The sequence below is a fragment of the Macaca mulatta genome, chromosome 1 (genome assembly GCF_049350105.2).
Source record: "Macaca mulatta isolate MMU2019108-1 chromosome 1, T2T-MMU8v2.0, whole genome shotgun sequence".
Lineage (NCBI taxonomy): Eukaryota > Metazoa > Chordata > Mammalia > Primates > Cercopithecidae > Macaca > Macaca mulatta.
Window position 1 is genome coordinate 104,517,890 of NC_133406.1, and position 21,498 is coordinate 104,539,387.

A 21,498-nucleotide genomic window follows, 5' to 3' on the forward strand; every position below is an offset into this window, starting at 1 on the left:
CCAGAGTGCAGGGACTTGCTAAGTTTTCCACCAAAGCACAAATCATGTTCCTGGTATGGGAAACTCAGATGAAGTGGCTTGCTCCCAGGATGTGTGTTTGGGGACTCTACCCCTATCCTCAGCTCTGGTGTTTTGTGTGATACCCCAAACCATTCTGGGAAAACTCACAGGACCCCAAATGCTAGTCCTGAGACCTCCTCTCTGACATCACAGTCAGACATCACATCCTTGGAGATGTACACGTAAAGAACGTACACATAAGCCCTGCTCACTCTACCAGGGCCTGCAGGTGCCTTGCTGCAGCAACCTCCACGAGGGAGGGGAGAGAGCTAGTGGTGAGCACGTGTTGAAACCTGGCTTTCTGGGAGAAGGAAGACAATGGACGGCAAGGTAGAAGGGAAAGTGGTGGGAGGGCTGTGGGAAGGCCACACAGCTGCAGAAGCAAGAATGCAGGAAGGCACCCACATCCTAGCAATCCTGCTGAGGCTCCTAGTTCTGTAGGAGTTAGCATGGCCATTTTACATAGCAGTGGTGGTGGGAAGGGGAGCAAAGGCTTAGAGATGAGATGAGCTGGGAAGCAAGCCCTGGGTATCCCAGAGCTTATGGTTGGGAAGCCAAATAATGAATAGAACAGGGGAGGCCACAGAAATCCCAGGAGAAGGATGTCGCAATGCCTGCCCCGGCTGGACGTGCCATTCCCAGCTTTCTCCCAGGGAACTGGCCACCTTGTTCAAGAAAAGGGATGTTCTCCTCTTGCTGCAAAGAGCCCCGGGATTAGGATCACCCCCTTACAGGGTCTGCTGGCCACAGGAAGACAGCACAATAGGACCCCTGGTGGGAGACCTAAAAGTGGCTTAATCCAGGAGAGCAGGAACCAGTTAAGGTTGGATGAACCTGGTGAGTCCCTTACATGGATCCTGAAGCAGGACACAGCCCATCAGCATCAGCATAAAAGAAGGGCAGGGACGGGCAGGGCGGGGCCACTCCAGTGAGGTCCAGGGCTACAGGAGACCCAGGTAACTTCAGCACAAGCACAAAGCACTTCCACTTAATTAAAAGTGGTTTCCCCCCTCAGTTCTTCTCACATTCCAATCTTTGTTTTTTTTTTTTTTTTTTTTTTTTTTTTTTGAGACGGAGTCTCGCTGTTACCCAGGCTGGAGTGCAGTGGCCGGATCTCAGCTCACTGCAAGCTCCGCCTCCCAGGTTCACGCCATTCTCCGGCCTCAGCCTCCCGAGTAGCTGGGACTACAGGCACCCGCCACCTCGCCCAGCTAGTTTTTTGTATTTCTTAATAGAGACGGGGTTTCACTGTGTTAGCCAGGATGGTCTTGATCTCCTGACCTCGTGATCCGCCCGTCTCGGCCTCCCAAAGTGCTGGCATTACAGGCTTGAGCCACCGCGCCCGGCCCTCACATTCCAATCTTGCACACGCTTCACTCTGGCTCTCACAGCAGGCCCAGGCCCTGAAACGGCATCATTTTAGGTTGCAAGGTGGCCCCTGAAAAGCTGTTCTGATCCCCAGTGATCGCTCTTCTCTGTCCCATCCTCACTCCCTTCTCCCTACTTCTGCTCTGGGTTTTTAGCTTCAGCCCTGAATGCCAAAACCATCCCCAAGTTCCTGGGCCCTCCCCCAGAAACAAAACCAGAGTGTGCTCGGCTGCATCTGCTGGGGCCTGGCTCTCCTGTCTTCACATACACAGCAAAGGAAGCCTCATCTTTCCTTCTGTGCAGGATGCCCACATTTTGTATTTGACATCTGACCAGATGGGGGAAACCTTGGGAACCCTGGGTGAACTCTCAAGGTCTCAGGCCTGGTAAGCATCTCCTCTGGCCTCCACCCCAGGGGCAGAGCAAACACGGCAACCAGGGGCCTGCGCTGTCCTGGGACCAAGAGGAGCCATGGCTGGGCTGTGGTCAGGGTGTGTGGCTTTCCAGGCCAGGGCCTATCATCAAGCCAAACCCATCATTCCTCATCCAGCCTTGCTCCCGCTGAGGCCAGGGGCCTCAGACCCATCAAGGAGGAGAGAGAAGGGACGGGGTGTGGGAGGGAGAACAGCAGGGGAGGAGGTGCATGTAGGGGACAGGCAAAGAGAATTCCTGCAAGATCCATCGTCCTGGGCTGGTGGCCCTGCAATTCACTGAGAAGACAGGACAAGCTCAAGAGTGTAAGAGCTCTAATGTCCAAGGGCTGCAGCCCACTCAGAGGAGGTTACAGAAATTTAGGCTCAAGATGGCATCGAGTCCTTTAGCCATTCTGCAGATAGACTCTTTAACTAGAACTACTCAAGGACTTCCAGTCCTGCAAAATCCCATGATGGACGACTGGCTCTCTGCTGGTGCCTCATACGAGGAAGTCCAAGGGCACGGTGGAGTTGGGGCCAGGGTCAGTGTGTGCAGTGGAGGAGAAAGCAGCAGGAAGACAAGGGCAGAGCTCAGCAGGAAAGAGCAGAGGCTCTACTCAAAGGACAGCAGGTCTGGGTGAGGGCCCTCATTGTCGAGGCTGGAGGTCCGTCCCTGAGGAGGGGGGTTGCCATCCTCCCAGGACTCAGCCAGGCTGATGGGGCTCAAGCTGAGTTTGAGGCCATTCCTCTCGATGAGGCTGGGGGAGGAGGCCCTTCTGCACTCAGTCATTTTTAGCTTGGATTCGTCCTGGCTATCCTTGTGGATTAGATCAGGTACTGACAGGGAAACCTCTCCATTAGGTAGAACTTCGCCTCTCTCTTCTCTTTCCATGGTGGCCTCTGGCTGTGAATCATCTGCTGGGACATCAGGCTGGGCAGTGGGAGCAGAGTCCTGGGCCTGCCCAGGTGATGGCTCTGTCCCATACTCCAGACTGCTCAGGACAGGCTGTGATGAAATCAGCATGTCCTGGGTGGTCTTCAGGGCCCGAGGGGTTCGCTTTCTGGTTATGGGAGGTGGAGGATCCAGCCGAGGAAATGCTTCTTGCAGGACTGATCTGTAAGGTTAATGACAATAAACATACATGCCTTAAGGACAGCAAGACACCAGTCCACCTGCCATCCTGCTTCTCCAACTCCAGTTGCACTTTCGACCCACCCCACTCAATGAATGCTCTACTCCTTGGGCTCTGGTTCTTGGTTTGGCATGTAGGTCTCAGCACCTTCAGCACAACAGTAGCTTTTGGCCTGGTCCATGCTCACTCACTGTTCAGAGCAGCACAAGGTGCTGGCCTCTAGAAGACAGGATAGAGACCACTGGTGAAGCTTGTCAAATCAGAACCCATGGAGTAACACCTGCGGAGGGCATGCCCCCCTCAGATGCACAGGTGTTTAAAACAAGGCCTGGAAAGAGCCTGTTGGTAGAAGGGGGAAGAACAGGAGGGCTGCTACGGGGGGCTTCTCCCGCCCTGCACTAGTGGGATCTGACAGGTGCAGGCTTCTCCACAAGCAATGGTCTAGGGCAGCGGTTCTCAGCTATGGCCAGGTATCAGAATCTACCTGGGGAACTTCTGGACAATACTTGGGTTCAAATCCGGCTCTGCCAAGTACTAACTTTGTGACCTCAAGCTGTTTACTTTGCCTGTCTGAACGTGAGTTACCTGCAGGATGGAAATACCATCTACCTCCCAGGGCTGCTGGGAGAGTTAGACAAAATGATGCAACCAAAGTCTGAAGCACAGTGCTGAGGACATGACACTCAGCAACCTTCAGCAGCTCAGAGCTGAGGACATAGTAGGCACTCAGCAACCTTCAGCTGTGGCTGCGGAAGATGAAGCCAGCTCCTGAGAACGTGGCCTGATCCTGCAGCTTTTCAGTACAGGACAATCTCACACCCCTCCCTTGGGGCTGTTCTCCTGTGGAGACACCGTAGTTTGTCCCTGTACTTTTTCAAGTGGGTTCACAGAGGGGCATGGATGTTGGGTGGGTGAGGGGCTCACCTTTCATCCTCTGGCCAAGCCCCTGGAGCCGCATCAGCCCCACTGACCAGCTGTGCTTCTGCAGTCTTGTTGATCTCCGTCACACCCACACTGCCCAGGCTGGAGGGCTCCTTTCTCCGTAGGAAGTCATTCACTTTGGCCCCCATGGCTTTGCCCAGGTTCTTGAGGTGCTGGCTGCTGCCCACCCAGAGTCCTGGCCCCCCAGGCTCAGCAGAACCCAGAGGGGCAGAGCTGGGGGCCACGGGCTTGGACAAGTGGGGGAAGGAGCGGCTGGCCTGGAGCTTTGGAGTGAGGGCTGTGTTCAAATTCTCAAACATGCCGTGGTCAACTGTGAACAAAGAGGGGACAGAGCGACATGATGAGGAAAAGGGAGTGGGACCTGTGCCCTATCATTCAGCTTTCCTTATCCCACACCCAAAACTTGTAACTTCCAAGCCTTTGGAAATATTCAAGTGAGAGCCGGTAAAGACACTCTTGAACTTCCCAGTGCAGTTTTCTTGATGGGAGAGGAACTAGAAATTCTAGCTCTGCCCCACCCAAGTTAATCAGTGACTAATGCTAGCCATAAAAAAATAAAATTGTTCCTGTAAACCTGCCTCCTTGATTCATGGGCTTGGCCCCTTTACCTTGGAGTCACCACGCCCTTTGAAGTAAAGAAAAAATGAGGATGAAGCAATGAAACGTAACATTTTTTTTTTTTTTTTTTTTTTTTTTTTTTTTTTTTTTTTTTTTTTGAGACGGAGTCTTGCTCTGTGCCCCAGGCTGGAGTGCAGTGGCGCGATCTCGGCTCACTGCCAGCTCCGCCTCCCCGGGTTCACGCCATTCTCCTGCCTCAGCCTCCCGAGTAGCTGGGACTACAGGCACCTGCCACCTCGCCCAGCTAATTTTCTTGTATTTTTAGTAGAGACGGGGTTTCACCGTGTTAGCCAGGATGGTCTCGATCTCCTGACCTCGTGATCCGCCTGTCTCGGCCTCCCAAAGTGCTGGGATTACAGGCTTGAGCCACCGCGCCCGGCCTAAAACGTGACATTTTTACATCGCTATAAGCACGTGCTGAGCTCTCAGTGGGTTGGAAGCTGGTGGAGGGACGGCATGGATGAGGCTTGGTGTTAGAAGCTCCCCACTGAAGCCCATGAGTATAGCACAAATTCTCCATGAAAAATGGGGCAGCAGCTCCTCAGGTCTACAGAGGTGGGACTTGAGCGAGTGGGCCAGCTCTTGCAGAGATGCTAAGTGGTGGTTCAGAATCAGTTCATACCAAATGGATAGGTCAGCCCCACTCAGTGCCAGTGAAGCATGAGGATCCTAATGAACATCAGCTTACTTAATCCTTACAACCACCTAGGGAGGTGGTGCATGGAAGGATATCTACCTACAGATGAAGCCTGCAAGACTCCACATAATGCAGTGCCGTGCCTGAGGTCACACAGTTTAATACTAGCAGGGCTGGAACTAGAACTCAGGCCTTCTAACCCACAGCTCAGGGCTCTGTCCACAACTTTGTCCTGCTACAGATCATGGAACAGCTGCCTATATATGCCTAGTACATAGTCCTTCTCGTAGGGATCCTCTTTGGCTTGAAAAATTAACTCAAAGAGCTGGGTATAAACCCATTAGGTTGTAAAGATTTGCAAGGCAGAGGCCACGCCTCATTCATCTTTGTATCTTCAACACCTAGCCTCAGTTTGGTACACAGCTGTGCTCAATACAGATCTTGACTCGCCAAAACCCATTTTGTAGATAGAAAATTGTGGTGGCCAAGGTGGTAGCTTAAAAGTTCGTTATTGAAATGACTGGAGCTCCAGGCTCTAAGCCATGCTGTCCACACACTCACACTTGGCCATCCTCTCCCTATCTGGAAATCCAGCTCAGTCATCAGGCAGCCAGACCCACTCTGAGGCCTTGGAACCTGGGTCAAGGTTTCTGTCTACACCAACTACCCCTGATATGTTGTCAGTCTGAGGGATGTGATCATTTGATCACTAGGCTCCTTTCCTTGTCAACACCTCTGCTAAGTGTCTATTCTCAGAGCCTCTTCTAAGAGTAACTGGGGTTAGGGTGTACTTTTTCTTCTGCAGAATTTTTGTGTAAAGCAGTTCTTTCTGCCCTGCACTGCTGCATCCTGGGCCAGTGGAAACCTTTCTTGTAGTTTCAGTGGTGCTATCCTTTTTTTTTTTTTTAATGAGTATACAAACATTTATTATTATTATTATTACTATTACTATTTTGGGGGGGACAAGAGTCTTACTCTGTTGCTCAGGCTGGAGTGCAGTGGCGTGATCTTGGCTCTAGGCTAGGATTACAGGTGCCCACCACCACGCCCAGCTAATTTTTTGTAGTTTTAGCAGAGATGGGTTTCGCCATGTTGGCTAGGCTGGTTTTGGACTCCTGATCTTAGGTGATCCGCCCGCCTTTGCCTCCCAAAGTGTTGGGGTTACAAGCATGAGCCACTGCGCCCGGCCGAAATGACAGTTTTTAAACATAAAACAAATTGAGAGAAGAATGCAATAAAGGCCACTATATCTGTTATCTCAAGAAAACAAGTCTTTTTCTCTGTGTGAATGGCTGGAAGGTGTCATCATTAAGTTTAAATCTCTTAATAATTAGAGTTTTCTATATGATTATGCCAGTATTGCAATTCCTTTACATTATCAAAGTTCATCCTTAGATTTCTCCAGTTGTTTCCCAAATAAAACAATTTTGAGCCTGGAGGACAAGCACCAAGATCTGTCCTTGAAGTCCAGGAAGGGATAGCATTGCAATCAAATCAGTAAGTACAATCAATGGATTTGATAGAGGGCTGTGTAGAGATAGTAAAGGGAGGGTTGCTTAATCTAACTGAAGCTGGTTAAGAAATGCATAGTTTACTGTCACCTTTGTCCAGTTCTTAGAGATGAATGAATGGTGCTATCCTTTCTAGGCTGACTACCTAGATACATCATATTCTAAGGGCCTTTGGGTGGCAGGGAGGAAGACCTGTGGGAAGAGGAGTGGAGACTAGTCTCTGCAGATGAGCCCTGTGGCCTTCACCACTGCAGGGTGAGGACCTGCCAGGGAACAGCATGACAGCATCCCTCGGACACAGGGCCCGAGCTGGCTGGGCTCCGGATAGACCCGCCGCACCAGCAGAAGCTTCCAGCCCGCTCCACAGCAAGCAGGGTCATCAACTCCTGATTATTCTCCTAAGTGTGTATCTTGCCACATCCTCCACTTTGGCACAATTTGCCTGTCGGGTCCCACATCTGTCTTATTTTCTTTAATCATGCCATCTGCAAACTAGCAAAGAAGATTTGGAAACCAAACCATTTAACTATTTTCCCCCAAACCAGAAAGCACATAGACAACAATGAAACTGTACGAAATGCCTGGGGAAGGCAAATTGCCACCACTTCCCAAATCAGACATTTCCCTGGCGGTCTCCTTACTGGTTTAAAGTGACTTTTCAGAGTAGACATACTCGTTTTCAAAAAAGCAAGCACCAAAAACACCTGTCAAGGTGATTAGTAAATTATAAGCTATTATTATTTTTAAAACACTCTTTGTAATAAACGTAACTCTGGATTATGCACCATTTTAGATTTTCTGTATTTTTTGCTCTCTACCCTTCATAACATAGTCTATAATGCACTGAATTGTCAAGTAATGTAAAAATAGCCTACCATGCACTCCCTTTACCCTTGTCTAAGTCTTTCCAGTAAATACACCTTGTCTTAAAATGGTAAGCTCCTTGAGGGGCCACAGCATCTGAAGTGTTTCTTTATCTTCTACAATGCCGACCTTAGGGTCTTGCATGATAGTAGGCATTTAATAAGTTTGTTTAATTGAATTTGACTTTTACATGAATTCTTAAAAATTGCATGATGGGCTGACACTACAGGGAAACTGCCCACAAGTCTTTTTCCATTTATAAAAACCACTCAAAAACCCCTCTATGTGAGTGGTCTTCAGAGGCTCTGGAGGTCAGATCTTGAGAACTGCCCTTCTATTCCAAGTGAAAGTGGGCCTCTGGCTGGGGGTCCCTCTATCCCTGTGTCTGAGGACGTGCAATGGGTCCTTCTTGATGATGACGCTAATGACCCCCACATATTGTCTCTCTTGCTTTAGGACTACAGGCTTGATGATTCAGAAAATAATGGCAATGAAGGAGAGAGAGATGACTGGACCCCAGCCAGGTGGCCCTCCCCACAGCACCCCCCAACATGCACACACCCAAGCAGAGGAGGGCATCTGGGAATGTAAGTCATCCACAAAACAACGGATATCTTACCTGTCCGAGAAAGGGGCTTGGAAAGCAGGTGGGAAGCAAACAAGAGAAAGACTCATTTTACATAGTGACCAATCGCTTTGAGAGTGTCACCTACCACCTGGGCCACCAGCAACAGCAAACCTCGGGAGGACACAGCACACAAGACAGGGGACCTGCTACAAAGAGTGGTGCGCACCCGGGAACCACCAGGCTCCCACAAACTTTTCAGTGACTAAACCAAAACTGGGTCGCATTTTAAAAACTCTACACAGGCACTGAGAGAGTCCGCCTTCCATATTTCCCCCCAGTATGTTGAGCACCTTTACATTAAGTCTGAGGTTCCAGTGGGAAAGTCTGAAGTTGGCAGTGGGAGGAATGTGATGGGTCAAGACAGAATGAATGCAATTCCAAGTCCTCGGGGCCCTGTGTGCACCACTCACAGGTATGCTACTGTCCACATGCCACTCACTGGGTTTTAGCCAGGAAGACATTCATCCACTCGAGTTTAGAGTCTAAACTAATCATATAGGAAAATCAAGTAGCAGAGAGGTTTGCCCAGTATCACACAGGTAGCTCATGGCGGAGTGGGGTTAGAAGTCACATAAACCGATGCCCAGACTCATGAGCTTTCTCTACACCATAATGGACCAAATGAAATTGCTGATACCCCCCAAATTGCCAAAGTATGTGGCTTCAACTTACTTTCCAACACATGTTAATGTTCCAAACCAGGCTATCTGGGAGGAACACGAGGGGAATCATGTTCTCCCATTGTCCTTCGAATGTTTCAGTACTGTGAATAAATACACACAGGAAGACAACTCTAGGCTATCATGTGCAGAAGCTAACTCACACTCCAGTCACACATGCTTGACAGCACCTCAAAAGAAGCCCATCACTATTTCCAGAGTGGCCATCGCTCCCCATGCAGCATAAACATACCTGCCATTTAGATCTGCAGCCCTGTTCTGTATCTAGTTGACACGTGATAATCTAGAAAGGGGTGCCTTCAGTTTATCTTCCGAGTCACAATCATCTTTCACCTTATCCACACCTTGCTAGTGCACAATGTTGTCACAGGACAAGTGAAACGAAGAGGCAACCTTGCCTCTCTGGAGTCCCAGAGTCTCCCCATCAAACTGACTTAAGCAATGAGCAAAACAGTATTAAGTCACCCATTTTTGTTTTAGTCACTCGCTAAAAAGAGCACCAACCACTGAAACCAATATTTGGTCCCTATTCTTAGGAAATACACATTGAAGTACTTAGGTGTAAAAGGACATAGTGTTTATAACTTACCTTCAAATAGTTCAGAGAAAAAATTAAGTATACACACATACACATGGGGCAGGGGGCAGGAAGAAGGGGACTGATACAGCAAATCGGGTAAAATGTTAATAGGAAAATCTGGATACAGGGCATATGGGTGTTCTTTGTATTGATTTTATTTTTGCAACTTTTGAGACGGAGTCTCGCTCTGTCACCCAGGCTGCAGTGCAATGGCACGATCTCGGCTCATTGAAGCCTCTGTCTCCCGGGTTCAAGCGATTCTCCTGCCTCAGCCTCCCAAGTAGCTGGGATTACAGGTGCCCACCATCACGCCCGGCTAAATTTTATATTTTGAGTAGACGGGGTTTCACCATGTTTGTCTGGCTGGTCTTGAACTCCTGACCTCAAATGATCCACCCACCTTGGCCTCCCAAAGTGTTGGCATTATAGGCCTGAGCTACTGCACCCAGCCTTTTCTGCAACTTTTATAAATTTGAATTTTCAAAGAAAATGTGAAAAATATATAAACCCCAAAAAACAAACTAAAACAAAACAATAAAAATATTTGCTGACAGAGATTAGGCTGATAAAGGAGAAGAAAAGGAAGGAGATTATTCAGACAGGACAGAGGTTTCCAGGGCTGGAGGGCTGGGGGTAGACAGTGTGAACACAGAAAAATGACGATAATAAAGATAAAAGGGGACAAACAGACAGCATCACTATAGCATCTCTACTATTTTCTTCTCTCTGGGTCTTCTCAATCAGGGCCTGCCGCTGGGCAATGGCAAGTCAAAAACAATCTTTACACATTTTAATCTTGCTTGCAGTTAGACTCCATTCATCTTCCAAAGGGTAACCTAGTTGGGTAGTGGAATCATGTGCCTTGTGACATCAACTGCGCTCAGAATGTTTATCCTCTGGACAAGCCAGCCAGCCTGCCTCTCCAGAGCAGGCGTGTGATCTCTGTACACCGCAGTGGTCAGAATATGGAGAACTTCTCACTCCTCAGCATCTCTGGACCTCCAATCTCTTCCTCCGCCCTGAGTGCTTTTCCCGACATTATGTTCTCTCGTGCCACCAGCCTGCCAGGTAAACTCTGGTGCTACTAGGGCCACAAAGATGTGGTTTTTTTGAAGCTTTTAATTGAGTACCCTACCAGAACATGTTACGGGACCATGTAACGTGGTTTAGTGAGAAAGTCAAATTACGTATGGGGAGAAAATAATTTTTCAAAAAATTTGTGGTAAGTAGTTATTGCTGTGTATTGATTTTTGTTAAGGGAAGAAAGGGGTAAACTTTTGTGTTTTTTTTTTTTTTTTTTGAGACAGAGTTTCCCTCCTGTCACCCAGGCTGGAGTGCAATGATGCAATCTTGGCCACTGCAACCTCCGCCTCCTGGGTTCAAGCGATTCTTCTGCCTCAGCCTCCATTTATCACCAAGTTTTTCCCCCCTAGAGTGTGCATGAAATCTCAAGGTGGTAGTATGTCTACACAGAGTAGAAACTAGTTTTACCTCTGTTTTGACAAGCTTGTAGAGGATTTGGAGTTAGCAAACCATCAGAGAAGCCTAAGCAGCAGGGTAAACTGATGAGCACATCCTGGAATAAAGTTGGACACCCTGATGACTCCCTGTTCAAAAATACGGTCCTTAGACTTGCAACATCTGCGTCGTCTGGGAGCTTTTAGAAATACAGAATCTCAGGTTCCCACCCCAGACCCATTGAATCAGCGCCTGCGTTATTAACAAGATCCCCAGGGCATCCCTATGCACAGTAAAATGGAGAAGTACTGCTCAGTGGAGTAGGCCTCCTAAGCATTCATTTGCCTATATCCATGACATTTATAAATTTGTCCCCCAAACTGAACACAGCTTTTTTCTGGGATTTGAGGCAGGTCAGCTTTTTGTCCAAGTGTTAGCAGCTACTCCAGGGTGTGCCGTGCAGTGATGGTCCACGGGAACCCTGACTGTGGGTGTGACATATTTCAACTGGACAATCCTCAAAGCGGGCATGGAACATTGCTCTGCGGCCTGTGACTCTGGGTCCCAGGATGCCCAGGAGACTGGCAATGCAGAGTGAAGTCATCCGTGTGATGAGATGCAAGAGGGTCAGGTGAGGGGCAGGCCAGGAACAGAGGTGTCATCTGGGCCACATCATAAATCCCACTTTGCAGAGGATGTTTCTGAGGCCTGAAAGAAATGGCCCCATTCAGAATTCCCCAGGATGTCATCCAGAATAGCTCTGCCTGGCTGAGTTCGAGAGGTCACTGTTCTGTTTCAGCTTTGAGATGCCTTGAAGTACAGAGGTTGAGCCTCTAGGTATGCCTGGGGGAGTCCCAGGAAGTGGCATCTCAACCTTGCTCAGCTCACCAGTGTTTCTTCTGTGACCCAGACATTGCAAAGACAGCGGTACCCACTGAGGCATCCAGCCCAGCTCAGGCCCTGCCACCCCAGTACCAAAGCATCACTGTCCGGCAAGGGATACAAAACACAGTGCTCTCACCAGGTGAGGCCTTCTCTGACTCTGGGTGGGAATGTATGAGAAGCTAAGGATGAATAGCGGCTGCTTCCCTAAGGGAGCAGAGGTGTCTGGAAGCTGGACCCCCATGCGTGGCCTTGTCACCTGCAGCCTCCTATCTGGCCCTTTTTCCTTTGGTAGATACCCACAGGCCTGGGGATCTCGCCATGCCTCCCCTCTGCTGTCTCTGAAGCTGGTGCAAGAGCTTCTGGCTGAGTGGGCTGTGGAGGGTAGTGAGGCTACCCCTCAAGATGGGTAGTGAGGCTGCAAAAAGGGTCACAGCCACGGGTGGCAAAAAGAAGGACTATGGGAGGCCGCCGGTCTGGCTGTCCGCGAGGTCACCTGTCTGTGTCTATCCTTAGAGGAGTCAGTGGACATGGTGTCTCCAGGAAGGGAAGGACTTGACAAATACCAAGGCTTACTAACTAAAAGCAGCCTCTCCCATCCCAAGATCCAGTGGCCCTTTGTACCCCTAGAAAAAGAATGCAGTGAGAAGGAATGCCCTCGGCTGCTCTTCCCACCATCTTGCGTCTGCTCTCAGGACTGCAATCGTGGTGGGGTGGAGGTAACCGAGGACATGCCTGATGTCTGCCTTCTTGCCTTGCTGCTCTGGCATCCTTGGTTCCACTGCTCCCTGCCGGAGGCTCTGACCTGGTCCTTTCCTTTGCAGACTGCAGCTTGGGGGACACCCAGCACGGAGAGAAGCTGAGGCGGAACTGCACTATCTACCGGCCCTGGTTCTCCCCCTACAGCTACTTTGTGTGTGCAGACAAAGAGAGCCACCCGGAAGCTTATGACTTCCCAGAGGTGCAACAGGATGAGGGCAAGTGGGACAACTGCCTTTCTGAGGACATGGCTGAGAGCATCTGTTCGTCCTCTTCCTCCGCAGAGAACACTTGTCCTCGAGAAGCCACCAAGAAATCCAGGCATGGCCTGGACTCCATCACATCTCAGGACATCCTAATGGCTTCCAGGTGGCACCCAGCACAGCAGAATGGCTACAAGTGCGCAGCCTGCTGCCGCATGTACCCCACCCTGGACTTCCTTAAGAGCCACATCAAGAGAGGCTTCAGGGAGGGCTTCAGTTGCAAGGTGTACTACCGGAAGCTCAAAGCCCTCTGGAGTAAGGAGCCGAAGGCCTGGCTCGGAGACAGGCTCTCCTCGGGCAGCTGCCAGGCCTTCAATAGTCCTGCTGAACACCTTAGGTAAATTGGCGGTAAAGCCTACTTATGTCTCTAGAGAGATGCCAATAAAGTTAGTCACAGCCTTCTGTCCAGTCTGAGGTCACCCCGTAGAGCCTGCTGTCCTTCCCAGAACCCGGCTCCCATCCCCTTTGGCTAATGGTTGCCTAGCAACACCAGGCACACACCCTCCCCTTTCTCTCTTTTAAAAATAAAGACAATACCTGAAGTTTGGGAATATCCTCTAAGGCAGAGGTTCTCAAAGTAAGGTGCCCAGCCGGCAGTACCAGCATCCCCTGGGAACTCTCAGGCCCTCCTCAGACCTGCTGAATCAGAAACCATGGGGCTGGGGCTGGTGGTCTGTATTCTAACCAGCCCTCCAGGTGACTCTGATGCAGCTCAGCTATGAGAAGCACTGCTCTAGGATCCTGGCCTCTGCTTGGTCCCTGTGTGTTCAGTCCTTGCCCCACCCTGGGAATAAGGAGCTGGATGCCCTTTCCTATTTGCATGGGGAAGAATCTCTGCAGTTTTAAAGGCTTCTTTGATGGTAGATCTTCTGAGGAGGGGAATGTGGAGGACAATATGCCTCTGAGTATAAGCCAGGTCAGAGGCAGATGAGACTGAGCTCACCCCGGGCTGAGCTCACATGTGCCACCATCATTCACTTAGAACAGCCATCTTGTGCTGGCGCAGAATAGAATCAGTTTTGACCCAGGAGACATCTTTTCATGGCTGCTTTGAGCCAGGTGAAAATGGGCAGGTAAACATGGGAACCTATTGCTTCCTGTTACCAAGTAATGTGCCCAGCGGGCAGCCCTGACTCTTCCTCCATTTCTGAGTGAACCTCCCGGTCCATCTGACCCAGAAAGACGGATAAGCATCAGGGATGCAGCAAGGACATCTATCTTGACTGTAACATGATTCTTAAAAAGCACCAAATGCTTGCTGGTCATCCTTTCAGGCCTCATTTACCTCTTGCTTCGCCTCCCTGATGACTCAGTGGCCCCTCCACTGCAGTGGGCACTGCCTTGCAGGGACCCCAGCACAAACCCTCCCCTGGTCTTTGCCTCCCCCAGGGCTTGGCCAGCAGGTGGCCTGGAGGGTCCTGCCTCACCTCCCAATGGCTTTTCCTCCAGAGTCTTATCTATGGCTTAGCAGAGCTGCTCTGCTTATCAGTGTGCTGCGAAAATCTCATTTGTGGTTCTCTCATTCCCCACAGAGTGGGAGGGAGGCTGGGCTCAATCCCTATCACATCATATGCTGTGAGACCACTCCCGCCCTGTGCCCTCGAGCCATGCTTCTCGCCCCATTCTATCCCCAACCCCACCCAGCCTGCATCCCAGAGTCCACTTGGCTGCCAGGCTCCAACTGGGCTGGGAGCCAGGACAAGGTCACAACCTGTCCAGTCCAGTGTGTGGGGGTCTCCAGGCAGCCCTGACATCACTCCCAGGACCCTGTGCCCTGAAAGGGCAGATGAGTGGCTCTGGGCAATCTTTTTAGTCCTCACTCTGAGCTAGTGTTGTCTCCTGTCCTTTGCCAACCCCATGCTCCCTTCTCTATGGCATCTGTACAACAGGTATAGAACACATCACAAGAAGGAAAACAAGCAGGCCAGAGACTGAGCCCAGGTGCCACGGCACGTGCCCATCCTGCCTGCCAGGTGCTTGTGGTTAGTGTCTTCTCCCTAAAGACAAGGCGTTTTCCACATTCCACATTTAATGTTGTATCAATGTAACCCCAGGAATTTTCTCAGTACAGAGCTAAGTTTTAGCAGAGCAGGAAAAAGCACCCAGCACTGTACTGAGCAGCACAGGTGCAGGTAGAAGGAAGCTCCCTTATCCTGGGTCACTGCCAGTCACTCTCTACCAGGGGCTTTTAAAATGCAATCTCATTTACTCTCCAGAGTAGCTTTTTGTGGTTTATACTATCCCCATTTTCGAGATGAGAATACAAAGCTCAGTTCAGTTCACTTAGCCAGAAAAGAACAGAGGGCATGTGAACCCAGTTGATCTAACCTTTCCAATTTTCTCTCTAGCCTGGGCCTGACGAAGCATCAGGCTTAACACGTCCTCTGCCTGCAAAATGGCTAAAAGTTCCAGCCAAAGTGACCTGGCTTCTCTAAAGTCTGTTCTGTGAGATCCACAGCTCCTAATTCCTCAAACTCTCCCTCCTTTACCAACCTCCTCTGCCCTTTCATTTGTACTCCTTGCAGGGAAGCCTACATTCCCATGAGTCAGGACTTCCGTGCTGAGCTGTGTTGCAGTGATACCATGATCCCCCCTGAGGTAGGTATGAGGAGGAGCCTGTTTTGTCCCCAGTATGAACATTTCTAGAATAGGCCTATTCAGACTTCTACCAACTACATATTTCAGGCATTTAGTCATGAAGTCAGTGAAACAGTTTAACCTTTTTTTTTTTTTTTTCCTTGAGACAGGGTCTCGCTCTCTCACCCAGGCTGGAGTGTGCAGTGGCGTGATCTCGGTTCATTGCAACCTCCGCCTCCCAGGCTGAAGCCATCTTCCCACCTCAGCCTCCCAAGTAGCTTGGACCACAGCCACTCACCACCATGCCTGGCCAATTTTTATGCTTTTTTTTTATAGAAACGGTCTTTCCCCATGTTGCCCAGGTTGGTTCAAACTCCTGAGCACAAGCGATACACCTGCCTCGGCCTCCCAAAGTGCTGGGATCACAGGCATGAGCTGTGTAATCTTGATTATAAAATTATACAGTTATATTGGCAAATATCTATGATGTAGTAATTTTTCAAGCACTCAGAACTTGATGCTGGCCAGGTGGCTCATGCCTGCAATCCCAGCACTTTGGGAGGCCAAGGCGGGAGAATCGCTTGAGCTCAAGAGTTTGAGACCAGCCTGAACAACATGGTGAAACCCCGTCTCTACAAAAAATACAAAAATTAGCTGGGTGTGGTGGCGCACACCTGTAGTCCCAGCTACTTGGGAGACTAAAGTGGGAGGATTGCAGAGCCCAGGGAGGTCAGGGCTGCAGTGAGCCATGATCATGCACTTCAGCCTGGGCGACAGTGAGACCCTGCCTTAAAAAAAAACCCGAAAAACAAAAAGCCCCAAAACTCAAAATCAAAAAACAAACTGGTTGCTACTACCCACATATTCTAATGATATTTGGAGTTTGAAAAGACCTGGGATTGGCAGAGTCAGCAAAAATGGGTGTAGATGAGAGTTTCCCAAACTCAGGACTACTAACATTTGGGGCTGGATGATTCTTTGTTGTGGGGGGCTGTCCTGTGCATTGTAGGATGTTGATCAGTATCCCTGGCTTCACTCACTACATGCCAGTAGCTTTGTGACAACGAAAAACATTTCTAGACATTGTCAGATGTCCCCTGGTGAGGCAAAATCATCCCTAGTTAAGAACCACTGATACCTCTGATCCCGCAGGGCTGATCTATATAAAGTGCAAATGAAGCCACCATCTTCCTCTCCTCCTACAGGGAACTTGTGAATCCTTCCTCAATCCCATACCTTTGGGAACCATGTCACAGAGCTGATGCCACTTGGCTTGGGAAGTGGGGTGGAAGTGAGGGGGAGAGAAGGAGCAGGTGGAATAGAAGCAGCAAGAAAATACAATGGAAAAGCTTTTAGAAATAAGAAAGATTTATTTAGCAAAAGCCACTAGACTAGTGACAACATCCAGGGAGTAAGTGCACTTACATTAACAGAATCTTTTCCCAGAGAGTTGATCCAACAGAGTTAATGACACACAGCTTTAGGAAGTAGAGGGCTAGCAGGTAGAGGGTTAGGAGGAAGCAGTCAAGCAAAGAGTAAATAAAAGGAATACAACTCCTAAACAAGATCCATTGAGAGAAATGAGGCTAGGAAGAGGTTTTACAGAGAGAGCATTGATATAAGCAGGAATATAAGGAATATAATTTTTAATCCCAATATACAGTCCATCCAGTGTGGAGAAATTCTTTCCTGGCTCCATAACTGTGGGAGACTCCTGTGCACGAGAGCCTGCTGGCACCTGGGGCAGGCTGGGGCAGGCACCAATAAGGTCAGCACCCCTGGTGTCCATTTGTCCTCCATATAGGGCAAAGTAGAAGAATGAAAAAGAGGAAGGCAGAGTTGAGTTAGCAGAGCAAGAAGCAAGGAGGGAGGACAGGGTGACATCGTTGGGAAATCAGGTCTGCAATGTTCCCTTTCCTGCCCAGTTGGCCCTGATGGAGGGTTGGTGGCTGGTGATCCTTCAAGGCTCCTAGATCTGTCCTTTGTCTCCCATCTCCACACACCAAGTGTGCACTGGTTTGGGTCCCACTAGGGAGGATGCCAATATACAAACTAGTCCTTCAGGGAGGGCCTGAACTGGGGAAAGGGTGGGGCCCAGGCAGGAAGAAACCACCATGGAACACCCCAAGGGCAAGAGTCTTGGATGGGTCCCAAAGTCAGCAACACAGATAACTAGTTTCCCCAATTCTTTAATCTCTCCATTTCCTTTTGTCTATCCAATCTTAAGTTTTTACAGACCATTTAGAAATGGCCTTCCTCACTCGCTCCCTGGCCACATCCCACACAAGCCCTCTCCATCCACATTCCACACACCTAATCCACTGGCCTCTGGCTTTATCCTCAGCTCCTGCTTACGTCCAGAAAACAGACTTTTCACTCCTCTGAACATTCAAAATCTTAATAATCGAAGCGGTCTTGGACTCAAGGAACCCTGGGTTAGATTTAACAAGCTAGGTAGGCTCAGTCACACTGGATTCCTGACAGCTGCTCATTTAGTTTCATGGATTTCACTTTTCTAGTTCTTCCTTCTCTGTGTACCTGTACCTATTTCCAATGGCAAATTAGATCAAAACAAAACAAACAGAACCATGCCTCTCCAACTAAATGCATGTTAGAAAACACAAATCTGTTGCTGATTCAAACACCCTGGAGATTCCCACTCTTTTCTGTCTGGTCACAATCCTACATATAGGTACACACCTTCCCTCACACATGTATATATAAACACATGTGTACACACACACACAAAACACACACACACCCCACCCCATCCTATTTCCACTGACACCCTGATGCACCAAGGAAGGCTAACATAAAACTGAATTTATTTCCTTTCATTTGGACTTTCTGGGCTAAATCAACTGTGGCCATTAGAAGAGGACTGCACTTTTATTTATATACATTCTAAAGCAAAGCTAGGATCGATGAACTCCATTTTGGGACAATCATATCCTTGCCGATTGACCCTCCAAAAATACTGCAGTTTGCATCTGTAGCTTGTTGTCTAGGATAAAGACTTAATTCCCCAAACATATGACTCTAGCAGGTCTCAGCAATCTCTTCAGTCATTTGAAAATCTGTTAACAGCCACTTACGGCCTTACAGGAGCAAAGGAGCTTTCCCTCATTGCCCCAGTCAGCCCATTAAGGAGTGGTGATCCCTAGGCAAAGCCTAGATCATAAAAGATAAGACAATTGCACATGGCACTTTTTACAGGTGTGCTCAAGGCACGCACCCAGAGAGATGGGCCAAGGGTGGCAATGGCTGCAGTCCCTGACCCAAGTGGCAGTGATTCAGAAAAGTGGACAAAAACAGTCTCACAGTCTCAGCTATCAGCCTGCATTCACTTTTTTTTTTCTTTCTCTTTTTTCTTTTCTTTTCTTTTTTTTGCAGTAAAAACTGACCACCACTACCCAGTGGAGGGGACAGGTTGAGAGGTAAGGCTGGGGACTCTGGTCCTCTGGGGCTTTCAGAGAGGTAAAGTGCTGCAAAAGCTTTAGCTGGACAGGACACAGGGGAGGTGAAGGGCACTTCCCAGCTTCCATTTAGATGGGCTGGGCTACAAGCAGGAGGTGGGCAGGGCAGGGCTTTCAAAACAAGAATCAGATCTAAGTGACCTGGAGCAGCAAACAAGCTGTCCTCCCCCTGGGCTCTCACACCAAGGGCCTGAACCATGTTAAAGCTTCAAGGCTCCTTTTGAAGCAACATTCAATGTCCGGCTGGAGAAAACGTTTGGATTCAGTTCCTCTAAAAGATTATCCACTGTGACACATTCCAATTCCATGCTCACACTACAAGGACTAGCCTGGCTTTTATAGCCCAGATCACTCAATCTCCACAATCTCAGCAAGGGCCTGGAGAAGGAATTCCTCTCATAAAGGTAGGGGGAGGGTTAGGCAACTCAGAGCATCCTGATATCCGAAACAAAGTACCTGAGAAGGTACGGATGGCTTCCCTTCATGGTCGGGACCATGGAGATGGGGAGAGTGAGGGGGTACGGGGGCATCACGGACAAAGCGTGGGAGCCTGACGATGCAGCAGGTAGGAGCAGGTCCTCCAGCAGCCTGGCAGTCCTGGAGAGAGACCCTTTCCTGAAGCCATGGGCTCTGCAAGGCCCTACCTCCATCACCCTCTAGTCACAAGTAGGAGAGGAGCTGATTCACCTCTGGGAATCCGATTTCTTCCCCCACTTTACCCTCCAAAGCAGAATCTCAATCCTTTCCTGAAACCTCACACTCTCCCGGGCCCCGGCTGGCATTTTCCTCGGCAGCGCGCATTCACTGGGCATCCCCTACCCGGGCAGCAGCCAGACACGGCCCCTCCAGCCACGCCGCCGCCTCCATCTCCTCGCCCTCGGCACCTACACGGCGATCTCATCATCCAGGCCGTCGCCCAGCTCCTGCCTCTGCAGGACATTCAGCAGGCGCGGCAGCTCCTCCTGGGACCACGAGTCGCGCTCCTCGCTCTCGTCCGTGTTGGACTCGTACTCCGAGGCGATGCCTGACTCTCGGAACTTGATGAGCTCCAGACCGCCCAGGAGCGCCTCGCCCTGTGCTGGGGGCGGGGTGTCCTCGGGCGGGAGAAAGCGAAAGCACTCCAGCTTCACCAAGCAGTCGCGCCTACCTAAGGGGCTGCCCGCAGGGTGGGCAAAGTCAGCCAAGCCCGCGCCCAGCGGCGGCGAATGCAGGTCCTCCGGCTTAGGGGTCGTGGGGTCACAGAGCACGGGCAGGGCTCCAGAGCGGAAGGTGATCTCCAGCAAGCTGTCCTGGGAGCCCACTGCAGGGGAGACAAGAGGTAGCAGAGGGGCAGCGTTAGGCAAGGTTGCTGATTTGGGATGCCCGCCTTCTGATTTGGGATGCCTGCCTTCTGTCCGCCGGTGCCCTGCAAAAGCCCTTCCCAGACCAGCTTAGCAGCACCTTCCCGGGCTTTGGATCTCTTAACTCTTCACCCCTTCCTGGCGCCCCCACATAGCTCCAGACACACCTCGCTGGAGGGGAGGAGCTTTGGGAGGTGGTAAAGGCGGGGACATGAGAACCATATGATGGTTCTGGAAGCCACTAAAGGCTCTGAATAGTGTTAGTGGTAGGAAAAAGGTACCAATTGAGAGAACCATGTTAGAAGCCTGTGGTAACCTTCAGTACAATCATATAAATAAGCATTAATTAGGATAGAGCAGAGTTTCAATGAATAATCTGGAAAATCCAGAGAGGCTTCCAGAGTGGTGAAGGTTTCCAATCCATACCTCTGGGTTACTTTAAAAATACAGGCTCCCAGACCAGCCCCAGACCCAATGATGCAGGATCTCTGTAGGTTGGACCCAGTAAGATGTATTTTTAAAAGAGCTCACGGGATAGTTTGGGGGAACCACTGGTATAGTTGGAACAAAGTTTTGCAATCAGATCTAGGTTTGAATCTTGACTCTGCTCCTTGCTAGGCCTGTAACCTTGAGCTAATTACTTAACCTCCCTGAATCTGTTACCTCATCTGTAAAATGGCATCCCATTTTTCTGCAGCCGAACTACAGGGATTAAATGATCTCACATGCAAAAAATTCTATCACAGTTTCTGGCACAATGTGTGGTCAATGGGTATTTGCTGGTCCACAGCCCACACACACTCTGAGCATGCATACAACCCACAGAAAGGCTCAAGAGGAAGGTGTGAAAATGCGTTGCAATCTACAGCTGTCCAGTCCAGTCTGGGGGTGCTGAGCGTAGAGGAAGCCTCTCAAGTAGGGGCCAGGCAACCTCTGCCATTGTCCAGCAAAGCTGTGCAGCCAGTGATTCCACTGCCTTATCCACTGAACAGATATACTGCTCCCAGCTTTTTCTATGTGACAGAGTTTTGAAATACATAGTGCAGAATAGTAAATTAAGAAACAATTTGCTGTCTCCCACAGAGCTCACAGAGACCATGACACCCAATAGGTGCCGAGTATACTGTATGGTGGTTGCAAAAGCTCTCTGAGAAAGAAATGGGCTGCCCTAGGACATAGAGTACCTGAGCCCCTATCAAATAGAGACTGAATGAGCACATAGCAGTGACTCCGGGGACATTCAAAGTCCAGCCCTGGGCCTGGATTAGAAGGCACCCGAGATCTCCTTTGGGCATGCGATTCTGTAATT

At 49.8% G+C, this 21,498-nt stretch overlaps 3 protein-coding genes and 1 long non-coding RNA gene across 7 annotated transcripts in view; 2 read left to right on the forward strand and 2 right to left on the reverse strand.

Moving 5' to 3' along the window:
* Positions 1 to 1,726: 1,726 nt before the first annotated feature.
* C1H1orf226 (chromosome 1 C1orf226 homolog) lies at positions 1,727 to 19,528 on the reverse strand. Of its 2 annotated transcripts, none has more exons than XM_077939481.1 (3): positions 19,306 to 19,528; positions 3,899 to 4,226; positions 1,727 to 2,956 (listed from the first exon to the last, which is right to left on the reverse strand). In XM_077939481.1, exons 2-3 carry the CDS (start codon positions 4,213 to 4,215, stop codon positions 2,455 to 2,457), a joined length of 819 nt encoding a protein of 272 aa, XP_077795607.1. In that variant the 5' UTR covers positions 4,216 to 4,226; positions 19,306 to 19,528; the 3' UTR covers positions 1,727 to 2,454. The 2 variants fall into 2 exon arrangements, with proteins under 2 accessions (XP_077795607.1, XP_028702241.2); XM_028846408.2 differs by lacking the exon at positions 19,306 to 19,528 and adding an exon at positions 8,166 to 8,175.
* Positions 10,256 to 13,137, forward strand: SPATA46 (spermatogenesis associated 46). Its single transcript, XM_001118171.5, has 3 exons — positions 10,256 to 10,502; positions 11,803 to 11,916; positions 12,599 to 13,137. Exons 1-3 carry the CDS (start codon positions 10,400 to 10,402, stop codon positions 13,135 to 13,137), a joined length of 756 nt encoding a protein of 251 aa, XP_001118171.2. The 5' UTR covers positions 10,256 to 10,399.
* Positions 15,516 to 16,850, forward strand: LOC144329891 (uncharacterized). The gene is made up of 2 exons (XR_013395629.1): positions 15,516 to 15,786; positions 16,526 to 16,850. It is a non-coding gene; the product is annotated as an uncharacterized LOC144329891 (long non-coding RNA).
* The window catches only part of NOS1AP (nitric oxide synthase 1 adaptor protein), a 304,488-nt gene continuing 299,713 nt past the window's right edge, over positions 16,724 to 21,498 (reverse strand). For 2 of the 3 annotated variants that reach the window (XM_077997522.1, XM_077997533.1), the window contains one exon: positions 16,724 to 20,149. In XM_077997522.1, the coding sequence (XP_077853648.1) occupies positions 19,734 to 20,149 (416 nt within the window). In that variant the 3' untranslated portion in view covers positions 16,724 to 19,733. 3 annotated transcript variants of the gene reach the window in all.

What these genes read in the sequence shown, in the direction of transcription:
- C1H1orf226 (XM_077939481.1), bottom strand. Translation starts at nt 4,215, where the DNA reads ATGTTTGAGAATTTGAACACAGCCCTCACTCCAAAGCTCCAGGCCAGC. An exon ending in GCTTGGCCAGAGGATGAAAG is followed by an intron (nt 2,957 to 3,898) that starts GTGAGCCCCTCA and finishes TTAACCTTACAG; the next exon opens with ATCAGTCCTGCAAGAAGCAT.
- SPATA46 (XM_001118171.5), top strand. Translation starts at nt 10,400, where the DNA reads ATGGAGAACTTCTCACTCCTCAGCATCTCTGGACCTCCAATCTCTTCC. An exon ending in TCGTGCCACCAGCCTGCCAG is followed by an intron (nt 10,503 to 11,802) that starts GTAAACTCTGGT and finishes TCTGTGACCCAG; the next exon opens with ACATTGCAAAGACAGCGGTA. An exon ending in AAACACAGTGCTCTCACCAG is followed by an intron (nt 11,917 to 12,598) that starts GTGAGGCCTTCT and finishes TTTCCTTTGCAG; the next exon opens with ACTGCAGCTTGGGGGACACC.